The sequence below is a fragment of the Panthera onca genome, chromosome D2 (assembly GCF_046562875.1).
Source record: "Panthera onca isolate mPanOnc1 chromosome D2, mPanOnc1 haplotype 2, whole genome shotgun sequence".
Lineage (NCBI taxonomy): Eukaryota > Metazoa > Chordata > Mammalia > Carnivora > Felidae > Panthera > Panthera onca.
The window spans coordinates 42,619,259-42,644,465 of record NC_138349.1 but is presented as its reverse complement, the minus strand read 5'-3'; the positions used below and the strand labels follow the sequence as shown (position 1 = coordinate 42,644,465).

At 56.0% G+C, this 25,207-nt stretch overlaps 3 protein-coding genes across 3 annotated transcripts; all 3 read left to right on the top strand.

Annotated features, from left to right (window-relative positions):
* The first annotated feature begins 696 nt into the window (after positions 1 to 696).
* Positions 697 to 5,493, top strand: SNCG (synuclein gamma). Its single transcript, XM_060642289.3, has 5 exons — positions 697 to 1,165; positions 1,988 to 2,029; positions 2,344 to 2,471; positions 4,885 to 4,956; positions 5,199 to 5,493. The coding sequence occupies exons 1-5, from the start codon at positions 1,045 to 1,047 to the stop codon at positions 5,217 to 5,219; spliced, it is 384 nt and encodes a 127-aa protein (XP_060498272.1). The 5' UTR covers positions 697 to 1,044; the 3' UTR covers positions 5,220 to 5,493.
* Positions 5,494 to 9,144: 3,651 nt separating this feature from the next.
* ADIRF (adipogenesis regulatory factor) lies at positions 9,145 to 11,463 on the top strand. Its single transcript, XM_060642274.3, has 3 exons — positions 9,145 to 9,293; positions 11,006 to 11,068; positions 11,271 to 11,463. Exons 1-3 carry the CDS (start codon positions 9,233 to 9,235, stop codon positions 11,372 to 11,374), a joined length of 228 nt encoding a protein of 75 aa, XP_060498257.2. The 5' UTR covers positions 9,145 to 9,232; the 3' UTR covers positions 11,375 to 11,463.
* A 3,936-nt stretch (positions 11,464 to 15,399) lies between these two features.
* On the top strand, positions 15,400 to 23,148 carry FAM25A (family with sequence similarity 25 member A). Its single transcript, XM_060642273.3, has 3 exons — positions 15,400 to 20,290; positions 21,949 to 22,011; positions 22,959 to 23,148. Exons 1-3 carry the CDS (start codon positions 20,218 to 20,220, stop codon positions 23,090 to 23,092), a joined length of 270 nt encoding a protein of 89 aa, XP_060498256.1. The 5' UTR covers positions 15,400 to 20,217; the 3' UTR covers positions 23,093 to 23,148.
* The last annotated feature ends 2,059 nt before the right edge of the window (positions 23,149 to 25,207 follow it).

Below are 25,207 nucleotides of genomic sequence, written 5' to 3'. Positions count from 1 at the left end.
GGGCCGGCCCACCCGGTGAGCCTCGTCCGGCACCCCCCTCACCCCCCCTAGCTACCTCCACCATCCCCTGCAGAGGCAGCCAACAACTCAGACCGGTTCCTGTGCCTCTCTAAGAGGACTCAGGTCAGGGACACTGGAGGTGTGGAACACACGGGGGGTGGCCCCACCAACACGTCCCCATAGGAGTCAGGAGAAGAGCACAAGCCTCGAGGTGGGTCTGCAGGAAGCGGTCGGCTCAGTCTCAGGGAACCTGCTGCCCATCCATGCTGGTGGCCAGGAAGCGAGGGGCACTTCGTGCTTACTCAGCGCCTTTCACCACTGGGCTGTGGGTGGGAGCCAGCAGGTGGGCGGAGATTCAGAGGGAGAAAGCTGTCCTAGGGTCACACAGTGTTAGCCAGAGGCCAGGACACTGGGAGGCCCTTTGTGTGCTCCTCTGCCCCATCTCCCCCACTGCCCTTGATGCCCTTGATGGAGCCCTGGGACGTGGGGGCATCCACGGTGCTAGTGAGTAGCCAGGCAGGCCGGGCCGGTCTGGGAAGTTGGCCACTGTTGTTTAACCCCTGGCCTACATGGCCCTGCCCCCCTGCCCTACCTGAGAAGCTGGTAGCAAAGGTGCCTCCCCTGCCTGACCACCTCTGTCCCAGATGTATACAGACGCAACAGCCCCAGGCCTGAGAGCACTCAGCCAGGCTGTGGGTGGGCAGGGCAGCGAATGAATGAGGGACAGTGATGGATTAGGATGTGTCCAGCCCCCTGCGCCACTCCCTGGAGGGCAGGGGGCAGGAGGGAAGGGCTGGGCAGCAGGGGCCAGGGGAGCCGGACCCCACTGCCCAACCCCCGGAGAAGGTGAGGGCAGGCCTCCTCCCCCGCCCTCCCTGGCCTGCTGGCTGAGCTCCCACCAGCCAGCCGCCGCCGCATCATCAATATTTCATGGGCGTCAATAAGAGGCAGCGGCAGCAGCGGGGACAGCGGCTGCAGCAGCGTTCTTGCCAGCTCTAGCCATAGCTCACTGGAAGAGTCAGGCTCCTGGTACTGCCCACCACCATGGACGTCTTCAAGAAGGGCTTCTCCATCGCCAAAGAGGGTGTGGTGGGCGCTGTGGAGAAGACCAAGCAAGGGGTGACGGAAGCAGCTGAGAAGACCAAGGAGGGGGTCATGTATGTGGGTGAGTCTGGGTGAAGCAGGGCGTGGCAGGGTGCAGCGGCCGGGAGGCCAGAGGCGGGGGTGCCCGGTTACCCTAGGCCAACCTTCTCCCCCAGCCCCAGGGGGGCATTTTGGGTGGGGATGAGGCCCTGGCCATTGGGTCAGGGTCTCCACGCCCTGGAGCACCCCATCCCCCTGCATACCATCCCCCACACCCCACAGTGTCTGCTCTGACCTCCTCAGGGCTCCAGGGTCTCTGAAGCAGAACAGCAAGAGGGGCACTCGGCCTTCAGACACGCTTGTTTGCACACACACACACACACACACACACACACACACGAGTGCACAGATGCAGACCAGTGTCCCCCACGCCAGCATCCCCTCCAGGCCCTTGTGCTCAGATAAGAAGCCAGCTTGAGCCTAGAGCAGGAAGGTGCTCAGAAGCAGAGCCCCAGGTCCCCACCCTATTCAGAGGGAAGGGTAAGCAGGGGAGAGGAGCCTGAGCCCCAGTGTCCTGTGCAACCCCACCCCCTTCAGCCCCTCGGAAGCTGGTGACTCAGCTCCGTCCTGCTGCTGCTTCCGAGGCCCAGACCACACCCAGGTGGGCCTGGACCCTACCTCAGGCCTGGTCTCTCTCATCCCCCTGTCCTGTCCTATCCACTTCCCATCCATCCCCTTCCTCCAGACACAGCAGGAAGCAGCCTTTGAAGGGACTGCCGGCCCCCAGACACCACCTCACCCCCCTACTAACCCCACAGCTTGTTCAGCTGTTCTGTGTGTTTGCCCTGACCACCCTGCTCCCAACACCAGGAGGAGTAGGCTGACGCCTCCATTTCCTCCCCAGGAGCCAAGACCAAGGAGAATGTTGTGCAGAGTGTGACCTCAGGTAAGGGGCCCAGGACCAGGGGATATGGGGGTTGGGACCTCCAGGGACTGCAACCTGGTACTGAAGGCTCAAGCCCAGGGTCCTCCTACCCTCCAACTAGAAGCCTAAGCTGTACATGTACATGAGGTTAGATAGACCCAGGGTGCCCCTCCTGCATCAGGGCTCCCCCGGAGTCAGAGAAAGGCGCAGTCCAGGGCCTCCAGTAGAGGCAGAGTTTTGAGCGCCCTGAGAAAGGGGTTGCTCAGCCTGACTTGGGCAGGCCAGGCCCGGACAAGGAGGGGTCAGGACCACGGCCAGCCAGAGTCCTCTTGCAGTGGCTGAGAAGACCAAGGAGCAGGCCAATGCTGTGAGTGAGGCCGTGGTCACCAGCGTCAACACAGTGGCCATCAAGACGGTGGAGGAGGCGGAGAACATCGCCATCACCTCCGGAGTGATTCGAAAGGTGAGATCCAGTCCTGACCCTGGCTCTCGGGCCAGTCTCATCCTTTCTCCTGGGCCCCAGAGAGGCTAGCTGAGGAGAAAGCAGTATTGCCTCATGACATATAGGGAAGCAGAGATTGAGGGGGCCCATGGTCTGTGCTTGGTGTTTCTCACACCCATTAACACCTAGAACCCTCATAATTCCTCTTGTGAGGGGGGCAGTTTGGGGCCCACCTGGAAAGTGAGGCTCAAAACCACGTCCTCTTGAGGCTCCGCATTTGGGAGGTACCACATTTCACTAGTGAAAGCAGGGTGCTGTGGGCCTCACGCAGTGACAGGTGGCCTCCGGGGCAGAAGACACCAGGCTGGAGCTGCCAAAGTCACCGCCCACCGGCCTGCTGTCCAGCCTCCCTCCAGGGCCTGGTGGGAGGAGCAGGGAAGCAGCGCCCCCTCGTGACAAAGCAGCGAGGGTCCTGACCCCGCCTTCCACTTTTGTGCACGGGCGAGGGCGTGTGCCCCCGTGGGCTGCCAGGTGCAGAGGGCGCAGGCACAGTTGGGCGCCCCCAGGAGGTGGAGGCCCGCTAGGCGAGCTATTCCCGCACCCACCACAGAGCAGGCTCTGCTTGAAGCATTTTACACGTATTAACTCATTCAATCGGCACAGAATCTGCGGAGACCGGGTGTGGAAATGAGGCCCAGAGAGGTTACGTTATGTGCTCAAGGTCCCAGGGGCTAGTCCCGCAAGCCTGGGGTTCCCAGGGCAGCCTGGCTGCAGGGCCTGTGCTGGGAGAGATTCTGCATGAGTGTGAGGCCGTGGTGGGAGCCCGGTTTATATGGGGGCCAGGCATGGGCCGCTCTGAGGCACCCAGCAATGAGGACCCCTGCTTCAGGGAGCAGATGGGAGGAAGGGGAGGGGGCCCCCCTGCCAGGAGGCAGCGCCTAGGCGTCCACTTTGGGGGCCAGCACAGGTTCTCCACGTCTTTGGAGCTGGCAACCGGTCTGCTCATTCCCAGCTCTGCCCCTTGCCAGCTATATGACCTTGGGAAGCTACTTAACCCCTTGGCACCTCCATTACCTCACCTGTAACAAGGGAGGGGGTGACCGTCCCCGTTTCATTATGACATTGTGTGATCGTGCAGGGAAATGGCCCCCACGAAACTGTTACACCTGGGTCATGGTGAGCACCCAACAGAGGCAGGAGACTATACCATCATCATCTGTGCCTCCGGGCAGGACCCATAGGTGCTCGGGAGAGCAAAGGAGGCACTGGGGGGGGGGGGTCAGGCTGCCACTGAGCCTCTGAGAGGGAGCCTGGGCACTCCTCTCTGGCCTTGAAGGAGGGCTGGTAAGCCCATGGAGCCACCCCAGGGCCTGGAGTGGGGGTAGCTGCCCCAAGGGAGACATTTCCTGGTGACACCCAGAAACCAGTCACAACTCTTCCTCCAGTGAACCATAGAAGGATGCAGCACTGCCTGTCTGACAGCCCTTTCATTCCACTGGCCTCATGCATCTGCCTTGGGTGGCAGGGCTTGGCCTGTGGCCACCTACCCTTTGCCTGGAAAGCTGCCCCTACTGTGACTGACAGAGTTCAGTGCCCATTTAAGCCCCAATCCACCAAGGATGTCCCAGAAGTAGCATGGAGATGGCAGAATCCTCCAGAGGTTGGTGCTAAGACCAGGATCCAGGCTGATCACCCAGTCTGGCCCTGCCCACAGCTGTCACTCGACCACCTCCCGGGCAGGTCACCTTAGGCAAGTGTCTGAGCGGGGGTAAGGTGGTAGGAGACAGGAAGTGGGGAGGATTGTATAATGCCTGCTGGCCCCAACTGGACCAGCTTGAGCCCGGAGCCCATCCAGGAGGCAGGGAGAGAGAAAGCTGCTACTAGGGATAGGGATGGGCCTGGAGCAAGCCGAACCTGATCTCTACCAGCCCCATTGCTTTGAACTGTGAGGCTTTTAGCTGGATACGTGGCCTCCCTGGCCTCAGTATGAACAGTAAAAACACCCCTCTTCCTAGGGCTATTTGGGGGCTCAGTAGGACAAGAATGTGTGATCATATGATGCAGGGACACTGAGGGTGGGGTCAGGGCCATGGCCCACCCCCACCTCACTCCACCCCACCCCACCAGTCCTCCTCCATAAGAAGGCCCAACCACAGACTGCCCAGAGACTCCACATTAGTTCAGGGGTGTGTGAAGCTGGGCTCCAAGATACATGGTGCCCCCATAAGACCTCGGCATCATCAGAGCCCCTGCTGTGGGTCCTCACGTGAGGCTCTGTCGCTCCTCTGGTTAGTCTGGTGATGACACACCACATACAGCAAGGTGATAAGGGCCTCTGCTCCTCTTTGAGGCCAGGTGGATGAGCCGTGGGTGCAGAGAAGCTGGGGCCTCTGCACCCTCCACCCTGTCCCACATCCCCTTTTCTCCCTCACAGGAGGACCTGGAGCAACCAGCTCCCTCGCAGGAGGACAAGGCAGCCAAAGCGGAAGAGGAAGTGGCTGAGGAGGTAGGTGCTGGGCTCCCAGAGACCAGAGGGTACCCGGGCAATCCTGCTTCCCTCCCAGGGTCCCCCGAACCCTCAGGGAAGCCTTGTGACCTTCTGCAGCCCCCTCAGCCTGAATGTGAGGTCCCTTCATGAAAGGCTCCTCAGGGCGGAGGGGCAGAGATGACTCCCAGCCCCACCCCACTCAGGGTGGCCACTGAGGGTGGGAGCCTGGAGCTGTGTGTGAAGGTCACTCTCTCTCCCAGGCCAAGAGTGGAGGAGACTAGAGGGATGCAAGTCAGCCATGGAGGAGGAAGAGCCCTCTGCCTTGGACCCCACCGGGCATGAGGACTGCCCAGCCCTGGAGCATGACCTGGGTTGCCCATGTTCCCACACCTGACCACCCACAGGGCCTGTCCTCCTACACTGCCTTCACCTCCCTCACCTCCCTTAATCAGTCGCTTTGCCCCCTGGTCCTTCTGACCCCACAGATGCTGCTGTGAATTTTTGTTTTTAATGATTCCAAATAAAACTCAAGTCCTCATTCCTGACCATAACATGCCCATGCTTCCTTACTGTGCTGCCTCATTCATGAAGAAATCTCCTACCCCCCACCCCCCCTCAACCGCCCCCCCAACACCCTCCCCCCCACCCTGCCCCGAGGAACAGGAGCCAGGCCAGCCTGCTGGTGGGTCTGGGAAGCAGGTCTGGAGCCAGGTACCCTCCAGGCATGCCCTGGGCATTTCGGGAACCTTCTGACACAGGCACTGCCTTCAGGGCCCCTGCACCAGTTGCCTTTTATAATAGAGGAAGCTGCCCTGCTTTTGGCTCCCCCAGACAACCTAACACCCCTCCTGGAACAGATGGTAACTTTCAAAGATGTAAAGTGCAAACCCATAGCAAGACCTGTCTGAGTCCTCCTCAGCACAGAAGGTTGTGACCCCACGGCTCCTCCTGCCTGGCCCCACCCAGCCTCAAGCTCCCACTGCTTGGAGCTGGGCTTTCCTGTCCTTCGGCACGAAGTCCTGTCAAGTATCATTAGAAAAAAGGACAGCTGAGATGCAGGAGAGTGAGCCTCCGCCTCGAAAGTAGTAAAAGTGAGCTCCTCCCAGCCTCGAGCTCTTTACCTAATTTAATCCTCAGAACAAACCCGGGGTGTGACCCCAGTGTTCCTGAGAATGAACTGAGGAACAGAGAGGTTAAATACCTTGCTCAAGGGCACAGAGCCTAGGAGGTGCGGAGACCGGGCAGAAGGCAAGGTGGCCTGGCTCCAGAGCCACCCAGTTAAGTCCCATGCTCTGCTCCGGCCACCCTGACCGGGTGGGCTCAGGTGCTTATGGCAGTTGTTTCAAAACCACCTGGGGATCCGGCTGGTAGGTGTCCTACACGAAGGGCTATTGGCATCATGCCCTGGGGGGCTCGCTCATAGGCAGTGGGGGGATTGCATCCCCTTTGATGCCCAGATGGTTTGGGCTCAGAGCATCTAAGTGACTTGCCCCATGCCTCCAGCCCTGGATGCCAGAGCCAGAGCTTCAGTCCACATCCTGATGCAAACACTCCCGAGACCACAGCACTTTCCCATACTGCCTCAGGTGTGGGGAGCAGGGGTCCCAGGCAGCCCTGGGGGCTGGGAACCCAGCTGAGCCCAGCCGAGCAGGAGTGTATCCCAGTCTGCTGGCCATGGGCACCCACTGCTGTGGAGGCTGAGAGGAGCAGGAGGCTGCGGGTCCCCCAGACCCCCAAACCTACCATGGGAGGAGTGAAGGGTCTGGAGGAGGTTCAGGGCAGTCAGGGGTTTCCCTGCTTCCAGACCCAGATGCAGGCACACAAGCAGTCCTGTGCATGCCCAGGAGGAGTCTGTCTGGGGCCTGGGTGTGCCTGAGAGCTCTTTGGACTGTAAGGGAAAGAGAGAAGCCAGCCCGATAAGGTATAAGGGGGAAGGGGACACCTAGACCCAGCCCCTGGGGACAGTGCATCACCAGGCTCCCAGTGTCCTCTGCCTCAGCTGAAGGAACCTGGGAGGGTCCCTGCTGCTTGACTTCCACCCTAGACACATATTCAGGGCTTGTTCCTGGGGTCATATGCCAAACATCTAGGTTCACCCTGTCCAGGAAGCCTGTTCCCTGCCCCACGGCACCTGCAGTGCTCTTAGCCTTTAAACCCATGTTATGCGCTTTCTGCTCTTGCAGCTGCACGTGACTTCGCTAGAGGAACAACTGATCTCTCCCTACCCCTCTCCTCACCTGAGAAGCCCCAGGTGAACTGTGGGGTGCTGGGCTGAGTGTTGGACATCCTTCAGTCCATTTAAATGATCACAATAGCATTTGAGGAGATTCTGTTATAGTCTTCCCCCTCCCCATCAAGGATGGGGACACTGAGGCTCAGAGAGATGGGCTTGCCCTAAGGGGTATTTGAACCCTAGAGGTATGACTGCAGTGCCTGCTGCTTTAGAACCACCAGCTGTCTCTATTGTCACCTGCTTGGGCCAGACTGTGCCTCCCTGTCTTGTTCTTGCCCACTGGGACCAGCACCGGCATTGAATAACTTTAATAGTCACTGCTATTTTCACTGCTGCAGTGAAAAGACCCTTCTGGCCAAAGAGACTGGTGCTACTGGTGGGAATTCAGGAGGGCAGGGGCTAGGCTGGTCTCCGGGGAGTCCCCCAGGCAGCAGTCTGGCTCCTGCAGTGCCTTTGGGCTCTGGGCTTGGCCCTGCCAGAGGCCAGGAAGAGCGGGGGAGTGGCAGGGCTGGATTCTTCAGGGCGTGGTGTCCCCTCCCCCCTTCTGATCTCAGTGCCTGCCCCTTCTACTTGACCAGGGTTGCCCTTATCTCCATTAATCCTTCTCATTGTGTGTGCACGCGTGCCTCCAGACTTCCCACACCGCAGCTGCTGCTCCCAGGTTTATCCCGGGCCTCTCCTTGCCGCCTCCCCCCACCCTCTCCCCGCCACCAACTGTTAGAGGCAGGGCATGCCCTAGCGGAGTGGACCTGGATAGGGGAGGCCTCCCCAGAGCTCCAGAATAGCAGAAGCTTCCACAGAGACGCAGAGACAGGCCCGGAGAGGAAGAATCAGAGGGCAGGCATTAAAGGGAGGGTTAAGATGCAGCACCCACAGCAGAAAGGGTATGCGGTGGAGGCCTCCAGGCTGCGCAGGCGGGCTCCAGGGTGGGAGAATGCAGGGTGGAGTGGAGGCCCTACGTGCACACTTGAGCTCCAGGGGGTCACGGCTCTTGGGTCATTTTGCTGTCCTCGGGATCTCTGGCTCCCCTGCTGACGCCCAGGTCTCTAACCCCTCTCCCAGCGCCCCCGCGTGGCCACCACGTCTGTCCTGCGTGCGCTCCATCCAGGGAAAGGCTAACTGAGCGGTCTGAGGCTTGGCCATCCGCTTCTTCGCTGTGTGGACCGGGGTACGTCCCTGCCCTCTCTGAGCCTCGCCTCCTGCCTAACTCGTTGGGCTTTGGTGACCTTAGATTGCGCCCTGGGCTGGGCGCACCTGCAGCTCCTTCCGTTGTTCCCCCTCCACTTTGGGCTATTTCCTCCCCCAGGAGCGCTTGCCAGTGACTGGCTCTCTGTGAGAGGGAGTTACTCGACCCTCTCTGTCCTGAGCCTGCCTGGTCCCAGTGGCGGCAGGACAGACGGCCATTCTACAGTGTCCAGGCTGAGTGTGTGAGGACAGCTGGGTTGCCTGTTGTCAGGGCCCTAGGGTTTACAGCCCACCCACGTGGATTCGAGTCCCTGCCAGGTGAGTTCATGAACTCATTTCACCAAGTTGTTACAAAGATTATACAAGAGGCTGAAAAGCCTGAGGGCAGAGCCTGGCACAAGGTAAATGCTCAATAAAAGGCAGCTGCTATTATTAATGTCAATTCCAGCCTTGAGATTCTGACCTGGCGCTCACCCAGCGCCCACCGGATCCTCAGGGTTAGGGACAAGGGGTCGGGCCGATGTGGAGGCTGTTGGTGTGTGCACCCCCTTCCACTCCTGCCCCTCTGTGGACCCCTGATCCAACCCCCACCCCCTGCAGCCCCGTGCCCCTCTTCAGACCCCGCACCGCCTTCCCACCACGGCCGGCCTGAGGCCAGGATGTGTTCTCAGTCCAGGGAGGCTGGAGCAAGGCCCAGTCAGTCCCCGGGGAGGTCTGCTGGGAAACGCCCCGCGCCCCCTCTTCCCCGCCCCGCGCGGGGCGGGACAGCCCTGGGGCGCCTTAAAAACCAGAGCTGGAGCTTCGGTCGCAGCCAAGGTGAACAGGATCCAACTTCGCTGCAGCTATCCTTGACGACCTCGCAGACCCCCGGCAGTCATGGCCAGCAAGAGCTTGCAGGACCTGAAGCAGCAAGTGCAGGGGGTGGCCCAGGAAGCAGGTGAGGACAGTGCTGCGACCCGGGGCACTTGCAGGGACTCACGGAGGCAGAAGTCCTGGGTTACTCATCCCGAAAGTCGGTGGGCCACTCCGGGTCCTGAGGGCCCTCCCTTGAGATGCAGGGATCCGGCAGGACGCCCACCCCGCCCAGCCCAAGGGATGATGCCTTGAGGGAGGTGGGGAAACATTGGTGCACCAGGAGTTCGGGGCGATGTGGGCATTGCCAGAAGCCAATATAAAGAGACTGCGCGGGCGGGGAGCGGCCACACCCCGATCGTGAGGAGCCCCACCTCGGTCCTTAGGGGAGGGTGAAGGTCCACGGAGAGAGCGCAGTTCACACCCCATGCACCGAGAGATCCATCTCTGTTCGCTGGGGTCTCAGAGGCGCACTAGACCGGATGGGATGGCAGAAGGGGCTCCTCCTGCCACCACCCGGCTTTGAGTTCCCCTACCTCCCCCGTCCTACCGAAAAAAATCATTTCCTTCTAAGTCCTCACCCAGAGGGCCTTCTCACCCCTCACCTCAGAAGGTAGGTCCCCAGCCTTGTTTCTCCACCTCCAGCTCTTTCCTCCTGGGACCTGAGATTACACAGCTGGGGTGGCATAGGGTGGACTGGGATTAGGGAATGTGTGGAGACCCCTGCCCTAAGGCCCACCAGCTGTGGCTTTTCCAGCCCAGCTCGGCCTCCCCTGGGACTCCAGCTCCCAATTTGTGCTGCACATATCCCAACGAACAGACAACACCCAAACTAACCCCCTCCTTCATCAGTACCCCAGGGAATGCCCACAGTTGCTCCCCTGAAACTAAAATGCTACCAGGAAGCCTGTCTACAAGACCCTTTCTTCTGGGCCACACTTTCCCGATCTGTAAATTGGGTGCAAAAGCTCCTTCTCTGTGGCCCCTACTGGTTCTGTCATATAAGGACCCACAGGAGCCTCTGTGAGCCACAGACCCCGGGCCTGCCTGACCCCCCTACACCTCCCTGACCCAGGGTCTGAGTAAAAGCAGCTTCTTTCTGGTTCAGCTGCAAGGATGAGTCAGGTCTCTGGAGGCTGGAGCCACTTGTCTGCTCCCCTAGCAGGTGGGACCCACTTGAGCCCCTGGAAGCCCTGTTCACCACAGGCACAAACTCTGGTCCAGGGGAGATGGCCTGACTTTGGAAGTGTCACCTCCTTTCTGGACTTCATTTCCTAATGCCTTAAGTTGCATGCCCACAGAGGCACCAGCATCATTGTTTGTGTGCCTTCTGGGGAGAGGCATGGGAGAGAAGCAGTGGTGAAAGGGCCTTGCAAGGGTGGGGCCCCTGTGCACTGGAGGTGGGAATTCAGGCATCTGGGCCAGGCTTCTGGGGGAGAAATTGTGAAAGAGGGACAGGGTTCTTCCCGGGCGGTGCCCAGGAGCAGCCACAACCCAGATGCCAGCTACAGCCTCTGTTGGGATGTTTTCTCTGCAATCCTGGAGATGAAGAGAGAAGCAGGCCAGAGGGGAGGAGCCTAGAGTTATAAATAAAGAAGAATACCCCAGAGGCATGGAAAGGGCCCCTATGCCTCACTGGCACAGGACTTTTTAGTCAGAGGACTTTACTTTGATGGCATCCATCCCTTGGGCCTGTAGGACACACTACTCTAGAGAACAGATAGAGGTGGCAATGGTGGGGCCCCTGTGGTCGGCAGTGTCTCAATAAGGGCTAAGGGCCACATCTCTCTGTTCCAGTGACTGCGGCAGGATCATCGGCCCAGCAAGTGGTGGACCAAGCCACAGAAGCAGGGCAGAAAGGTCTGGTGGGGCTGGTGGGCAGGAGGGCGGGCAGCCCCAGAACACTCCCCACCCTATTCAGCTCTCAGCCAGACATACCCTCCACTCTGAAGCCCCTCTGCCCACATTGCTTCCTGGGGATGGAGACCCAGGCCAGGCTAACCCTAGAGGACTCTGGTTCCCAGGGCCTGGCCCTCACCTGCTTTCTCCTTTCCTTCCCCAGCCATGGACCAGGTGGCCAAGGCCACCCAGGAAACCATCGACAAGACTGCTAACCAGGCCTCTGAGACTTTCTCAGGTTTTGGGAAAAAAGTAGGCCTCATATAACGACAGAAGGGAGACATGGGTGACTGCCCTCCAGCCCCTGGGCTTTGGCAGGCCCTTGGCCTGCTGCCTTATTAAAGCACATGTTCCTACCTCCTGTCCACTTCATTCCTCCCCACAAGCCGGGCCCAGCCCTCTCTCGCCCCTGCCCTGCACAGTGTGCAGAAGCCCAGCCCCGACATCCAGAGTTCTGGCATTCCAAATTCGGAAACCCAGACGAACTGTCCAAGAATTCTTTTCCCATGGTCTCAACCGCAAATCCAGATGCTCCCTTATCCGAAGTTCAATGAAGTATGTGTGCCTCCCGTTCTGTTCAGGAGCCACCCGGTCCCCGTTCCCAAATCGCTCCCTCAGCTCCAGGAACCCCGCGCCTCCTAGGAGGGGATACTTGGTCCCTAGATACTCGAGGGGCTCAGCTCAGGGCAGGGGAATAGGGGCCCCAAGGGCTGGGGCTTCGGGAACTTCTCCCCGCTAGCTGCGCCTGGAGGCTGCGAGCACCGGGGCTCCCTCGCTGGGATCCTGTGAGGACCTCAGGTGGCGGGATCTCTGGGGACGACGCAGAGTCGCAGGAGCAGCACTTAAAGCCCTCGCCGCACCCCGGTCCCCGCCCGCGGGGTGTTTGTGTGCCGGCCCCACCCGGCGGTGAGTCACCGGGCAGGACCGAGAAGGCTAGGACAAGCCAGGAGCCGCCGCACCCCGCGGCTGGACTGGAGCTGGTTCGGAGCTGCAGCCGAGAGTAGCCCCGCCCACGACACGCCCCCTGGGGGAGGAACAGCGGCGCGGGGGGTGGTGCACGTGGGCTTGCAGTGGGGTAGTGGGGTACAGGGCGGTGTACGTGCGCGCGCGACCCCCTCCCGTGAGCACCCCTTCCGGCTCGGAAGTACCAGGACTTTCTGTTCCAGGATGGAGGCCGGCCCTTTCGTGCCACAGGGTCCCTAGAGGGACTAGACTTCCCGCAAACTTAGCCCCCCCCCCCCCCCCCCAGCACGTGTCCACGCACGCGACACCAGCTCCGGTACGCCTCGCTGCAGGATGACTCACAGTTGCCACAGGATAAGGCCCAGCCCTGGCGCCTGGCGCTGGCGGCCCCCTCCATCCGGACCCCCTGCCACACCGCGTTCCCCTTACCCACCTCCGAGCCTTTGCTCACGTTATTCCCTCCACCCGTGAGGATCTTATTCTCTCTGGACGAGCACGTACGTAGCCAAGCCGTTTCCATTCAAAGATACTAATGACACGTCCCAATTCTGGGCAGATAAGAGAGAAAAGAGTAGTCTCCCCTCACTCGTGGACACAAGGCCGGCTTCATGGGAGGCCTCGCACGGCCGCCAGCAGGGAGCAGTGTCGTCGTGTGGCGCCCCGCCCAGGCCCAGGTGTACCTGTGGGTGCAGCTCTGCTCCAGCGACCTTTCTCTTCTCCAACCTGAGAACCCTCCCAGGCCGGCCACAGATCTTCTCCCGCTCCCGGTCAGGTCAGCGTCTCCCATCCTCACCCGGGGGCCAAACCAGCTTCCATTCTTGTTTCCTTATTACTGACTGTACCGGAAAGAAGGCCTCGCTTGATCTGCAAAATGGGCCAAGGCTGCTCCCTCTGGTCCAAAGAGAAGGTCCTCAAAGAGACACCTGGGTAGTGTGAGGGCACTTCCAGCATCTCCAGGGGCCCCTGCCTCCAAGGAGTGAATGCCAGGGTCAGGAGAGACCACCTGGGGAGGGGGGTGCACAGCTTGGGGGAGACCCCATGGGCTGGGGTGGCAGAGCCCACACATATTTTCTGGTGTGAGTCCTTCCCCTGGTGACTCAGAGAGAAATCCTCGTGGGTCCAGCAATCCCTTTTCATCCTGCACTCCCCAGGAGATTGCCTTAGGGATGGGTGTGGGGCCCAGCTCTGGCCAAGGAGAAGGGAGGTCACATCTGAGGGCCTGGGAGCTTCTAGGAAATATTCTCCATCCTCAGAAAAAGACAGACAAGGGAAGAAACAGTCCCCCCTCTTCCACCGGACATTTTTGTGGCTGGAAATGATGCTTAGAACTGTGCCAGCCACATGTAACCACAGGAGAAACAAGCCTAAGGAAAACACAACTTTATTCAGTCCCTAAACTAACCAGTCTTTCAGCCTGCCATGCTAGCAAGAGGATGCAGTTTCCCTCATTGTTTGAGCCACTGTGAATCAGGTTTTGTCTTACAAACAAAAGCTTCAATCCCCATGTTACCTGGATGCCAGCCAGCATCCTGCACTGGCCGGCCTCACCCGCCTCCCCAGCCTCCTCTCTCAACACCCTGGCCCTCTCTGCCTCAACCACATTGGCCCTTTTCCATTTCCCTTGACATCATGTTGCTGCTCACCACAGGGTCTTTGCATGTGCTATTTTTACTGCCTGGACCACTCTCTGTCCTCCTCCATTAACCATTCTTGTCTAGAGCTCCTACTTTTTCATTCTTCAGATCTCAGTTCCCTTGTCCATCCTCCAACACGCACACACACTCAGGATGGGTCCAGCAACCGCTGATACGGTCTCATACCTTGTCCTCCTTTTCCACAGTTATTCTAACGAGACCCTTCCAGTATGCTTCTCTGATGGTTGTCCATGGGGCTGCAACCAAGTTCCTTCTACTGATGAGTGCACGCCAGTGCCTAGAATGGTGCTCTGGCAACATCTGCTAAATGAACACAAGCCTGACCTCCTTTGGTTCTCCTACCAGATAACAATGAGTTTGCATATTGTCAGATGAACCCTGGGTGCCGTCTCTTTGGTGCAGCCCCTTCCACATTCCTGATGCCCCATGTACCATGCAAATGCCTGTTTCTATGTGCCTCTGTTCTTCCCAACATTGCAAACCGTGGGAATGGGGGGAAGGCCAGTTTGAACTTGGTTTTGCTACACGTCTGGGACACAGTGGGTGCAACACCAGGGGAGCCCATGGGAGCCTATAGGAGCCCAGGCCTGTCTCCATGAGGGTCATGAGGCTAGTTGAGCCCAGACCGTGGCCACTCTACCTTTGGGTCCTGGTCAAGGATCCAAAGAGCAATTCTTCCATTAGCAGTTCCTCCAAACGATTCTTGATTCTCCAGGTTCTACTTCCTCAACTAGCTAAACGCAAGGTCACTAAAAAGAGAGACAAGGGCAGGTTCCATTTTGGTTCCACTTGACTTCTCAGCTCTGATTCCTGTCGAATTGCAAATTTTATGAGAGACAAGGAGCAGAGTTTTCTATTTTCTGCTTTCAACCCCCTTCTCTCTTTTTCTCTTTCTTTCTCCTTTTTGGTTGTTATTTGTCTCATTCTAGTTTCTACTTTTTGTAAATTTTTTTTTTTTTTGGTGTTTATTTATTATTGACAGAGAGAGAGAGAGACAGAGCATGAGCAGAAGAGACGCAGAGAGAGAGGGAGACACAGAATCTGAAGCAGGCTCCAGGCTCTGAGCTTGTCAGCACAGAGCCTGATGTGGGGCTCGAACTCACGGACAGCAAGATCATGACCTGAGCCGAAGTCGGGCGCTCAACCAACTGAGCCACCTAGGTGCCCCTCTAGTTTCTACTTTTTGAAAGCATTTACATTCCATTCCTCTACCCTGAGCCACACCTTTGTTTTCTCTTAGATCTGCAACTGAAAATATTATAAGCTCTCTGCTATTCCTGTTGCTAAAATATGTTTTGCTATCTGTTACTTGGTTGGAATTAGTCTGCTAGAAGGTTCCTCATGGCGACTGGGTGGCTCAGTTGGTTAAGCGCCTGACTTCGATTCAGGTCATGATCTCACGGCTCATGAGTTTGAGTCCTGTGTCGGGCTATGTGCTGACAGCTCAGATCTTGGAGCCTGCTTCAGATTCTGTGTCTCCCTCTCTCTCTGCTTCTCCCCCACTCATTCTCTCTCTCTCTCTCAAAAATAAATAAACATTAAAAAAAATAGAAGGTTCCTCAAGAATAAAATATTTACAGATGGACTAGGAAGACTTGGGGTCTGAGCTCATAATTGTTATAGCTAGGCCTCTTGGGTTATTGCAATGTATCCATGAAGATTCATTGTGTTCTATTTTTGTGTGTGGCATTTAATATTTAAAAAAATTTTTTTACTGTTTATTTTATTTTTGAGAGAGAGAGAGAGAGCCTGAGGGGGGAGGGACAGAGAGAAAGGGAGACACAGAATCTGAAGCAGGCTCCAGGGTCCGAGCTGTCAGCACAGAGCCTGATGCGGGACTCAAACACATGAACCACGAGATCATGACCTGAGCTGAAGTCAGACGCTCAACCGACTGAGCCACTCAGGCGCCCTGGCATTTTCTGTTTTAAAAATGTTAAAAAGTTAAAATAAAAACTTTTTTTATTATTATTGAAATAATTTTAATTTATTTAGTTAAAATTGACTAAATTTAGATTTTAATTTAGCTAAATATGCTAATGTTAATTCCCGGCTTCTGATCGTTGTATTGTGGTTGTGTAAGATGTGAACACCCCCGTCAGGGGAGTCTGGGTGAGGAAGACAGGAAAACTATATTACTTTTGTAACTCAATTAACACTGAGTTGGAAGACAGAAACTACCCTATTAATCGTAAAACCCTTGTATTCCTGATGCTGGAGGCTGTCAGGAATCTGAAGTTCAAATCTGAAGTGGCATTTCCCAGATGGCAGTGGGAGTCTGGGTTGGGGGTAGGGGCAGGGGATTCACCCAGACTCCTCTGCTCAGGAGCCTGCCCCTTTTTCATGTAAGTGCTGGACTCACCTGTGTAGCCGCGACCCCTCCACCCCTCTGTCTCTTAGAACCAAACTGACTTTTAGAAGATTCTACGGGCAGCCTTCTCTTTTCCCAGTTGCAGCCTCCAGGGGTTTGTTTAGCCCTTGTTTCTTCAAAGGCTCTCTTCACTCTTGGAAGGTGGTGGTCTTATGTCTGACACCTCTGGAGATCCTTGGGCATCTTCTGCTTCCTCCTTCACCTGCTCAGGTTCTTAGTTCTGTCTCGAAGAGTTCTCATTCAACACCTGAGACCACCCACCCCCTCCCCGGGTCTCTCCCACTCTTCTGCACTTGCCTGCCTTCCCACATTGGTTCTGGTCTCACCTGCTCCTGGATTTGCATGGTTTCCCAGCTTCTCTGAAGAGAAATTTGATGTGTGTGTGTGTTGATGATGGGCTGCCTTCCTCCTCCTCCTCCTCCTCCTCCTCCTCCCCCCCCCCTCCTCCTTCATATGGTTTCAAGAAGGAGAAATGGGACTATTTAGAATTAAGCTGCTGCCCTGTTGCCTCCAGACCTGGCAGTCTGGCAGGCTGAGCTGGTATTCTGTTTACAGAGAATCCATATCCACTCTCTGCCTGCTCCTCCCTGCCCTCGCCCCAGGAACCTGTCCTCCTGAACTGCATTACCAGGGCTCTCTCGCCCTCAGTCCCAGTTGGGTTCAGCCAATGGGCGACACATGGCTAGGTCACAGAGGGAGAGGAGAGGTATTTGTTCCCCATGTACCCTCCTTGCGTGACGTGGTTTGGGAGGGGCTGGGTTCCTCTGCTGCTGCTCCTGTCGAATGACCTTCTTGTAAAGCCACAGCTCTCCTTGGCATCTGTATGGCCTTGCTCCTTACCCTTACCCCTCCAGGCCCAGGGTGGTGACAACTGTCACCATGACTGGTCCCCGGGCACCTTGCCATCCTTTATTGGTTCTCTTAAGTCTCCCCACAGCTTTGTGAACAGTCCCTTCCTTAGGAACCCCTTTGATGTGCCCTGATTTCCAACAGAATCCTGACTGACATCCATGGATGTGTGATGTTGACATGCCGAGGGGCCACAAAACATCTCCAGGAGTCAGGATTTGGTTCCCTGTGGCTGGGAGGGGTCGGTGTGTGCAGGGTATGTGGGCTCAGTATACACTGTGAGCTCAAATCCCTGAAGCAGAAGGAGGAGAAAGCGGAAGGAGGATAGGCAACCATAGTTCAGATCACACAAGAAGTTATCACTTTAGACGTAAGACAGCCCTGAGTATTTGAACACTTAAAATAAGCATTTTTTATTTTTATTTTTCAGAACTGGTAATTGACAAGTTGGCAAATTGTCATAGGAGAAATTGGCTCACCGTGACTTGATGATGCAGCCAGTTGATCCTTTGCCAAACTGGGTTGTTGCACAAATTCCGCTTGGAGGATTAGTTGGCTCCTCTGAAGGCCTGATGGTCCTGCCCCAGGGGCTGGACTTGATCTTCTGTCTCAGGACAGGTGCCTGTGTTCAAGGGCTGCTCTGCTGGGGTGCAGGGTGAGCCAGGCCTCTTCTAAGATGGGATGGTTCCCACCTGAGTCATCTTCAACTCATCCAGGCAGTAATGTTCCCTGCGGGAGTCACTGGAGCCCAGCCCCTCACATCTGGATCCATCCCTGGTTAGGAGGGTCTTGGGCTGTCTTGGGTTTCTTTGCCTGGAAAGAAGACCACCCTCAGTGATCCACAGGCGGGGCTGAGAGAACAGGAAGCTGGTCACAGCAGGAGCTGGAAGGCCAAAGGGAATGGCCCTGGGCCAGAGCACCAAGGTCAGGGGTCCCCCCGTCTGGTCCCAGGCAGCTTGGCGAGGCCCCTCGCTTTCCCCTTGCTGGGCATTTGGGATCTTTGTCTGGACCCGGTCTTGCCCGGAGATCTGGGGCCACAATATGTTGTCACTGGAGCCAGGGTGCTCCTCCCAGGGCAGTGCATTACAGAGGAGCAGGGGCTCACGGGCAGGGAGGGTGATGTGGTAAGGGCAACAGTAGCCAACAGTGGAAGAAAAGCATATCCAGAGGCTGTACTGGGCGGGGCTCTGGACTAGCCCTGGGACCAGAGTCCTGCGGAGGGACTGAGTCTTAGCAAGGACCTACTGAGGAGCTAGTGAGCTCCAGAGGAGAGGGAGAACAGTATCCCAGGATGGGAACTGGTGTGGAGGGGTCTGTGGGGTCTGGAATCTGTCCCAGAAACACTGGATGACACCACCATCCTGTCAGGGGAACAAGCACGGCGAGGGACCCTGTGGGCTGGGGGACACACACCACCTCAGAGGAAACAGGGAAGGAGCTTTGCTGGGTCCAGGGAGATCCCTGTGGGTCTCTAAGCCCAACTCCCCCCAACTGTGTCCCCAAAGTCCCCCACCCTTGGCAGCACTGCCCTGAGCAGAAGACTCTGGAATTCGCCTGTGCTGAGGGGAGAACAGTCTTCTGGACCTGCTTAAGCTCCAGAGCCCCTCACTTCACAGCCTCTTCTGAGTCCACAGGGGCACACACAGCCATCTGTAATAGTTGCAAGAGTAGTATTATTGTGTTCTTTCTCTCAAAGATGGCTTAATACCCGACCACTCCTGCCAGTGGAGAATGGTGTGTGTGGCCCTGTGACCCAGAGTTTCTGCTGCCACAGCACCCACTGCCTGCCCCCCCGCCCCCCGCCATGGGGGCCGGCCACAGCTTGGGGCTTCCTAATACCAATCAGGAATGTGGGAGGGCCTCAGCCCCGTAGGACCCAGGCGGTGAGGGCCCGGAGTCGGGTAAACACTAATTAGGGTTCACCACACCCTCCTGGGCATCTGTACAGGCTGAGAGAACAGGCATGGGGGCAGGCAGCCTCAGACTCCTGCCCCTGGCCTGGATGGCATGAACAAGGACTTGGGAGGACTTCTTTCATGACTCCTTGCCGCTGGGGTCATAGTCCCCGGCCCTCTGCCCCCGCTACTGGTCGGTCAGGGCTCACTCCTGAACAGCCCCTCTCTAGCACAATCAGTGACAAGAGGGAGGGAGCGGAAATTTACCAAGAACTTGCACACATGATCCCTCTATCAGTGACATGGCCAGGAAGGTGTGGCTGTCCCCATTTTATAGATGAGGAAACTGAGGCTCAAGTTTGGGCTGGTGAGTAAGGGAAGCGGCATGTGACATGTGGCTTGAGGCATCACTCTTCAACCTGAGTAACTAGGGAGGCAGCCTGGCCCCTTAAGCATGTGATGTATCAGGGGCCTGTAGAGTGGCTTTCTGGGAATTCTGGCCAGGGCCAGATGTACCTCCCCTACTGGTGCCGGGGTCCTCCATCTATTCCTGTAGGACCTCCTGGGGGACACTGCTGGCCTCACAGGACCTCTCCGAGAAGCCAGGCCCTGAGGTGCAGGGGTGCTGGGCTCTCTCCTGTGCTGCCTGCCCCTGAATGGGGCTGCGCAGGGGTTCAGGTGCTCCTGTGAGCGAGAAGCAGCTGACTGCAAGCCAGGATGACTGGGTTTCCGGTTAATGCTATGTCCTCCTCAGCTGTAGGCAAGGTACCACCATGAAGCCCCCTTCCCCCGCCCCTCAAATTTCCAATGAAAGCTGCAGAGACACTGCAGAGCTGAAGTCCTTGGGAATGGGGAGGTCAGTGGTGCCCATTCCACTTGTGCCCCTGGCCTGAGGGACCGTCCAGGTCCCCAGGCCCACAGACCCCCAAGCCCCTGACTAGGGCACCCTGAGGATCCTGGATAGCAGGCTGCAAGTCCTAGGCCTTGTCTGGATACACAGCAGTGCTGAGACTATGGGGAGCTTGAAGCCCAGGGGACTGGAAGGGCTGCTGTCCCCAAGTGCCTGTCATCTCCCAGGGCAGTCAGGCCTCCTTTCCAGTCTCAGCCCTGCTCCTGTCCCTGCCCCTCAGAGGGTCCCCAAGTACTGGGTGTCAGGGTCTCATACTGCCAGAGGGGCAGGGCTGCAGTCATGGCACTGGGGCAGCCCCACCCAGCCTCGTCTTCCTGCCGCCGCCTGTGCTGACTCACCACCTGATCTCCTACCTGGCTGGGGCGGGGGCTCCTGCCCCAGAGCCCAGGCAGGCATCAGAGGCATCTATAAAAGCACGCTGATCCAGACCGCAGCATCCTGCTTGGTTTGCCACCTGTCACCGCACAATGCTGGGAGGTCTGGGGAAACTTGCTGCTGAGGGCCTGGCCCACCGCACTGAGAAGGCCACCGAGGAAGCTGGTAAGGACCCAGAGGCTCCTTTCCACCTGGCCCTTCTCCCTAGGCTGGGGGGGGGGGTGGTGGTGGTGGGGACAGACTCGGGGCCTGTTGGAAGCTGATCCCAGCAGATTGGGGGCAGGCCTTGGCCCCTTGAGGAACCCATCAATCCCACAAGGACAGAAAGGAAGTGAGGGGTGTGGAAGCTGAAGAGGGCAGCTTGGGTGGAGTCATGAGGGGTCTATTGCCCCCAAACAGGCCTCCCTCAGTCGGACCCATTTCTGGGGTCTGTGAGGCAGGAGGGACACAGCTCAGAGGAGACCCCTGGGAGCAAAAAGGGAGCCCAGGTGCTGGGTGAGCCTCCAGTGGCTAGAATCCTCCCCTCTGGAAACCCGGGAGTCCTTCCATATCAAAGCAGCCTGTTTTGAATGTCCTATACAGAAACAAGAAAATGGGTTTTTATTTTTAGCATCACTTGAATGCCTCAAAGATTTCTTTACTAAGAAACCACCAAGTCTGATTCTGTTCAAAGTCAGCCCCCTGGGTTTATACAAAGGACGTTTTCAATTTCTTCAAAGTCCCCAGAAACCCTTTTCTTAAATAAAGATTTTATTTTATATATTTTAAATGTTTATTTATTTTGAGAGAAAGAGAGAGTGCAGGGGAGGGGCAGAGAGAGAGGGAGACAGAGAATCCCAAGCAGGCTCTGCACTGTCAGCCCAGAACCCAACATGGAGCTCGAACTCGTGAACCTGTGACGAAATCAAGAGTCAGATGCTTAAACGACTGAGCCTGCCCAGTCACCCCTGAAGACTTTATTTTTAAGTAACCTCTACACCCAGCATGGGGCTCGAACTCATGACTCCAAGATCAAGAGTCACATGCTCTTCTGACTGAGCCAGCCAGGTGCCCCAAAACCCTTTTGGTGTGTATGCAGCAGCAACTCTGTGCGGGAGGCTAGTCCTGCCATTTTGTGACAAACAACTGGTGTCCGCGTTGACTGTTCGGGTTCTGCATGGCCGCAAACATGTCTGTATTTCGTATGTTAGCTCTGCAGCTGGGGTTGACCTCTCTCTTGCATATCTCGCTGGCCCCGAGTTCGGCATCATCCCCATTCCACAGATAAGGGAACCAAGTGTGCAGAGTGGAGGTAAAATCAGAAGCAGTTCTTCTGACTCCAAAATCTTCCAGTTCTAGCAACTGCCGCACGAACTTTAGACAACTCCGAGGTGGTGGGAGAGTTCCTCCTGTTGGAGGAATTGCTCTGGGGGCTCGGGTTTGGCTGGAGGAGACTTCGGGATCTGGCATCCCCAGTGGAGCTGTGGTGGGACAGCAGCTCACCTGAGAGGTGCGGTGACCTGGGAGACAAGCTCCGCCTTGGCCTCAGGGGCCCCGTTGGCACGAGGGCCTGCTCATCTGCATTCCAGGCCTTGCCAGGCCAAGGGGCACGGAGGGCCCTGTGCTCTCGTCTGACTGCCTAGGTTTGTCTTCTGGCAGCCAGGCCCGCTGGAGTCTCTGAATTAAGGCAGCTGAGGGTCCTGCTCGTGAGGCTGCCTGGTCTCACTGGGAGGTGGGGCAGAGGTGGGGCAGGGGCGGCATCCAGGACATCCAGACGTCCTGGGCTCTGCCTTGAGGAGAAGCTGGCTTGCACTGCGCTCACTCTGGGCTTCTCATCTTTTTAGTTCATGCCGTTGAGGAGGTGGTGAAGGAGGTGGTGGAACACGCCAAGGAGGCCGGAGAGAAAGGTATCATTGAGGCTGGGGCCAGGAGAGGAGGGAAGGAGGGAAGCTAGATGCTGGGAGCAACCCGTTCTTTGCCTAACCCGGTCAAACCCTGACCTTGATGTTGCATCCTTTCAGTTGGTATGCAATTATCTACGCTCATCTGCGGCCACAGACTGTACTTTGCTAATAAGCAAGATCCATCCAGACAGTCCTTTCCGTGGGATGTTAAGGAGACGGGGTCACAAAAGACTATGTGGCAGCACGCTCTGACAAAACATTTCAGACAGGAGATTGTCTGTGTATTTACATGTATATTTGCATAAATGTTTATGTGTGTGTGCTGTAGTGTAACTAAAAGTGCCTCATTCCTTACAACATGATAGGTTCCAGATAGATCCAGGGCTCACGTATTAGGTACATGAAATCGTTAAACTGTTAGAAGAGAAGGTGGTGGATTGGGGATAATATGGGAGAGGAGAGGATCTTTTTAACTGTGACGGAAAACCCGACAGCCACATAGGAAATATTAGATAGACCTGGCAATATAAAACTTGCAACTTTTCCATAATAAAAAAAAATGCGATAAGCCAAGCCAGGAGAAAGACCACAAAGGGAGGAAAAACATTTGTAAATAAAAACGATGGACCAATATAAAAACGACAGAAGACACAAGCAGGCAGTTGACAGAGAAAAGAGGTCTGAGTAGGCAGCGCGCCCTTGGGAGGAGCAGGTGCCGCCTCACTCAGAATTGGAGAAACGCGAGTTGTGGAGGGAACAAAAACCACGTTTGAATGCGTTCCTCCGGGAGCCCCGCTGCCCTCTGTCCCATCGGGGCAGAATCCAGCAAGGCCAGGCCACTGTCCAGTAAGACCGCCACATCCCTGCAGGCCACTCCAGCTGACGCGGGCCCTGCTAGCTGGAAATGTTTACTTTGCTCACCGGACGTTATTCCTCTTTCTTCCTGACAGCCATTGGCGAAGCCTTAAAGAAGGCCCATGAGGCAGGGGACAAAGCGGTGAAGGAAGTCACTGAGACGGTGACCAACACAGTCACAAGCGCTGTCACCCATGCAGCGGAAGGCCTGGGCAAGCTGGGACAGTGAGCACACCCGCCTCCAGCGGACTCTTCCTGAATCTCAATAAAAAGCTGTGAAATGTGTACACTGAGCCCTGGGTTTATTCCTGTTTGGACGGCAACGCTGCCTGTGTCCCGAGTGTCTGCAGGGGCAGGGGGCCGGCATGTGCACCTTCTGGGGGGCAGTAGGTCCCCATGATTGATCAGCTGTGCTGCTCTCACACTGAGATTTCTCACATCAGCAAGGAGCTCTTGAAGAATTGTTAGGGTCTGTGCTACATTTCTTCAGGGATCATTTCCCCAGACACTATATATAGCTTTCAGACACCTCAGCGCGTGTCCTCACCTTCAGGACATCCCAAGGGAGGAATAGAATTCAGCTCACACGTGCTTTGGGTTTTCCCAAAGAAATCCTTAGAGGATTCAGGGAAGACAATAGACTAACCTGATTGCGAGTTTAGCCGGGCAGGTTCAGACATTTTGAGATGCTTCACGTTCTGAAAGAGACTATGGAGATGTGTTTCTGCCGGACAGTCACAGAATCAGGTCAAGTAGTAACTGAGTCCTCCGCTTATTGGCTGCTGAAGCCACTGTTTGGATCTTTCCCCGGAGACCGGTCGGGCCTGAATAGTGGCAGCGACCAAGAATGCTGACCTGGGCTTCTTCCTGCCATGAGTGGTCAGCACCCTAAAGGTTAAACGTGTGTGTAAGCAGCATTTAGCTTCACATTTGGGATTTAAGAAAGGAAATGATTTGTAAAGAAAAGGCATTGCTGATTTGTCTTGCCAGAAGTTACTCGTTCTTAGCAGAAATGAGGAGAAAAGGTGTTTTAAGGAGGATATCACTGGCTCGCCACATTTCTGGCTTTCTTTTGAGAATTGGCTTTACAAGTCTCTGAACAGCCCAGGAATATCCAATGTCCTGCCACTGTTCAGTTAGATCTGGATTCTATATCTTGGTTTGGTTCCTGAAGACTTTTTAATTCCCCCAGTCTAAACCCAAGCTCAAATCAATGGAAGCACTGTGGGTGGCAGTGTCAGCTGGGACAGTCTTCGGACAGCAGTTCCTCTTACCAGACCTTAGTCTTCAGGTGTGCACAGGTGCATACCGATGCCTAGAGGGTGTACACACAGCTTCTTTGCAGCCTGTATGTAATAGTAAGAGCTGGAAACACCCTAACATGCCAGTCGGAAATCACTTAGATGGCTGGGACATCTGGGTGGCTCCGCTGGTTAAGCATCTGACTTCGGCTCAGGCCATGATCTCTCGGTCTGTGAATTCGAGACCCTGTGCTATCAGCTCAGAGCCTGGAGCCTGCTTCGGATTCTGTGTCTGCCTCTCTCTCTGCCCCTCCCCCACTCGTACGCTGTCCTCTGTCTCTCTCTCTCTCTCTCAAAAATAAACATTAAAAAAAATTTTAAAAATCACTTGGATGGCAAGTTTTGCTCTGCTTATTAGGTGCAATGCATAATATAGAGTTGACACCTCTTACTTCTAGTGGACTGTAATGCCTTAGCTTGAAAATGGTACCTGGGCCTGGATGGCCACCAATAGGGCCTGGTTAACAATTATTGCATGTATATATGAAATGGAATACCCTATAACTGTCAAGAATGAGGAAAATGTGCATGTACCATATAGGAACATGTCCAAATAAGTTATAAGTTGTAAAATACATATGTAGAAAGAGTTCGTTTTTGTAAAGCAAACACATACTTGTGTAAGAATGGGGGGAAAAAACTGGTAGTTTATATATAGCAAACATATTAACAGTGCTCATCTCTGTGTCCTTGGGAATATGAGGAATCTGCATTTTCTGCATTACAGTTCCGTGATGCTTGAATTTAAGAGAAAAACCAACACAGATAGACTTTTAAATGTTGTCGAGGAGGCCTCGTACTAGCTTATTCAAGATCGTTTGCAGGTTAAGTGCTACTCAAAGTTTACTGGTTTGCAAACCTTGTTATTCCCACATGGTGACAAGATAAGTGAAAAAACAGAGCATTCAGAAACTTTCCTAACAATTTGACATTGCCTGGACCTCCAGGAGTGTGATCAGCAGACAATTCTTGTTGAACAGGGTAGAGACCGGCTCTGGTTGTTGAACTTGCAAGGCAAGCTGTATGTGAACTAGTCACATGAA

Excerpts from the sequence above, each read along its gene's own strand:
- FAM25A (XM_060642273.3), top strand. The coding sequence starts at position 20,218 with ATGCTGGGAGGTCTGGGGAAACTTGCTGCTGAGGGCCTGGCCCACCGC. Across the intron at positions 20,291-21,948 it reads GAAGGCCACCGAGGAAGCTG|TTCATGCCGTTGAGGAGGTG; the intron begins GTAAGGACCCAG and ends TCATCTTTTTAG. Across the intron at positions 22,012-22,958 it reads CAAGGAGGCCGGAGAGAAAG|CCATTGGCGAAGCCTTAAAG; the intron begins GTATCATTGAGG and ends TCTTCCTGACAG.
- ADIRF (XM_060642274.3), top strand. The coding sequence starts at position 9,233 with ATGGCCAGCAAGAGCTTGCAGGACCTGAAGCAGCAAGTGCAGGGGGTG. Across the intron at positions 9,294-11,005 it reads GGGGGTGGCCCAGGAAGCAG|TGACTGCGGCAGGATCATCG; the intron begins GTGAGGACAGTG and ends TCTCTGTTCCAG. Across the intron at positions 11,069-11,270 it reads CACAGAAGCAGGGCAGAAAG|CCATGGACCAGGTGGCCAAG; the intron begins GTCTGGTGGGGC and ends TTCCTTCCCCAG.
- SNCG (XM_060642289.3), top strand. The coding sequence starts at position 1,045 with ATGGACGTCTTCAAGAAGGGCTTCTCCATCGCCAAAGAGGGTGTGGTG. Across the intron at positions 1,166-1,987 it reads GGAGGGGGTCATGTATGTGG|GAGCCAAGACCAAGGAGAAT; the intron begins GTGAGTCTGGGT and ends TTTCCTCCCCAG. Across the intron at positions 2,030-2,343 it reads TGTGCAGAGTGTGACCTCAG|TGGCTGAGAAGACCAAGGAG; the intron begins GTAAGGGGCCCA and ends GTCCTCTTGCAG.